At 42.3% G+C, this 1,580-nt stretch overlaps 1 protein-coding gene across 1 annotated transcript in view; it reads left to right on the top strand.

Annotated features, from left to right (window-relative positions):
• The first annotated feature begins 480 nt into the window (after window positions 1–480).
• LOC107098998 (putative golgin subfamily A member 6-like protein 6) overlaps window positions 481–1,580 on the top strand; it is a 3,846-nt gene continuing 2,746 nt past the window's right edge. Inside the window, exons 1-2 of the mRNA XM_015396922.1 lie at window positions 481–549; window positions 625–880. Coding sequence (XP_015252408.1) covers window positions 481–549; window positions 625–880 — 325 coding nt within the window. The remainder of the gene's footprint in view (window positions 550–624; window positions 881–1,580) is intronic.

Raw genomic sequence — 1,580 nt, 5'->3', positions numbered from 1 at the left:
TCTACTGCATATGCACCACACTAAAATTGTATGAATGTAGTTCACACAGGAGATCACATACAACCAAGCAAAGGAATCTGGAATTGAGGATAAATGTCGGCAGTGTAAATGTAACCCAAGAGTTTGTGTGACCTAGTCCAGTTCCAGGTAGTTAGGTAAACAATTCTGGTACTACACCAAGAACAAGATGAGCTGAACTGCTCCTGAAGGTGCTGATGCAGGACGGCTTTGGATGATGTTAATGATCCATGGCCTGATAGAGATTCCCTGAAATTCCCTTTGTTAATGTATAACTGGAGTCCAGATTATTGGATTATTGTTGAATTATCATCTTAATACAAATCAATCAAAAACAAAGCTGCGCAATACTCTGAACTCCAGAAAATAAATGCTTTGCTTAAATGAGGCCAGAAGTTTCAAAAGAGGAACATTTAATTCTTCCTTCTAATAAATTCATCTATCTTTTTCCACAGTTGAAAAATGGGCATCACCATTAAACTAACTAATGACACCCCATACACCTGGTACTTCTCATATGAAAAAGATGGGGTAAGTGTCTCAATGTTACACAGAGATGTGAACCCTTGGAAGACCTTGCCTTAATGCTTCCCGTCTTTTCCTCAGAATGGGAGGAGACTCGGGGCAAATCGTACAGTGACTGGTACGTGGCCTTTAGGATTTTCCTTGTTAAAGTACCCCTTCCGACTGTTTGATGCTGTCTTGGATAAAGGGATCTACCTAAGCTATGGAAACCACTCCAGCTGGGACCTCCGGTCTGAAAATCGCATTGATGATTTTACTATAAGAGAGAGTGATGATCGGGAAGACTTTGAACTGGTCAACAGTTCTGATGAGGTAGTCGACCGCTGTCCCAATTATGGTAAGTCCTACTGATGCATTCCCTAAACGTGTTGGCGCTTTTGTTTGTGCAATTATCCTTGTTCATTATTTTTTGACTAAGTGGAGTGAACAGAAATGATGGATTTGTTTTGGGTTGTCTGTTTTGCTGTTTTCCTGTCTTCTACAATCACATGCCTTGGTTCCCTCCAGATGCTTCCTCTAACTATCTAAAAATATCACGCCACGAGGGATGGATGGATGGATGGACGGACCGATGAATGAATGGATGGATGATGGATGGAAGGAAGAGGGATGGATAGATGGATGAATAAATGGATGGATGGATGGATGGATGATAGATGGATAATGGATGGATGGATGGATGGATGACGGAAGGATGCACGGATGGATGGATGATGGATGGATGGATGGATGGATGGAAGAAAGAGGGATGGATAGATGGATTGATAAACGGAAGGATGGATGGATGGATGACGGATAGATGCACTGATGGATGGATGATGGATAGATGGATGGATGGATGACGGATGGATGCACTGATGGATGGATGATGGATGGATGGATGGATGGAAGAAAGATGGATGGATGGATGGATGGAAGGAAGGAAGAAGGATATATAGATGGATTGATAAAAGGAAGGATGATGGATGGATGGATGCATGATGGATGGATGGATGGATGGATGGATGGATGGATGGATGGATGGATGGATGGATGGA

The sequence above is a fragment of the Cyprinodon variegatus genome, unplaced genomic scaffold, assembly GCF_000732505.1.
Source record: "Cyprinodon variegatus isolate N-32 unplaced genomic scaffold, C_variegatus-1.0 Scaffold830, whole genome shotgun sequence".
NCBI lineage: Eukaryota > Metazoa > Chordata > Actinopteri > Cyprinodontiformes > Cyprinodontidae > Cyprinodon > Cyprinodon variegatus.
The sequence above is the reverse complement of the archived record's forward strand: the minus strand, read 5'-3'. Positions and strand labels throughout refer to the sequence as shown.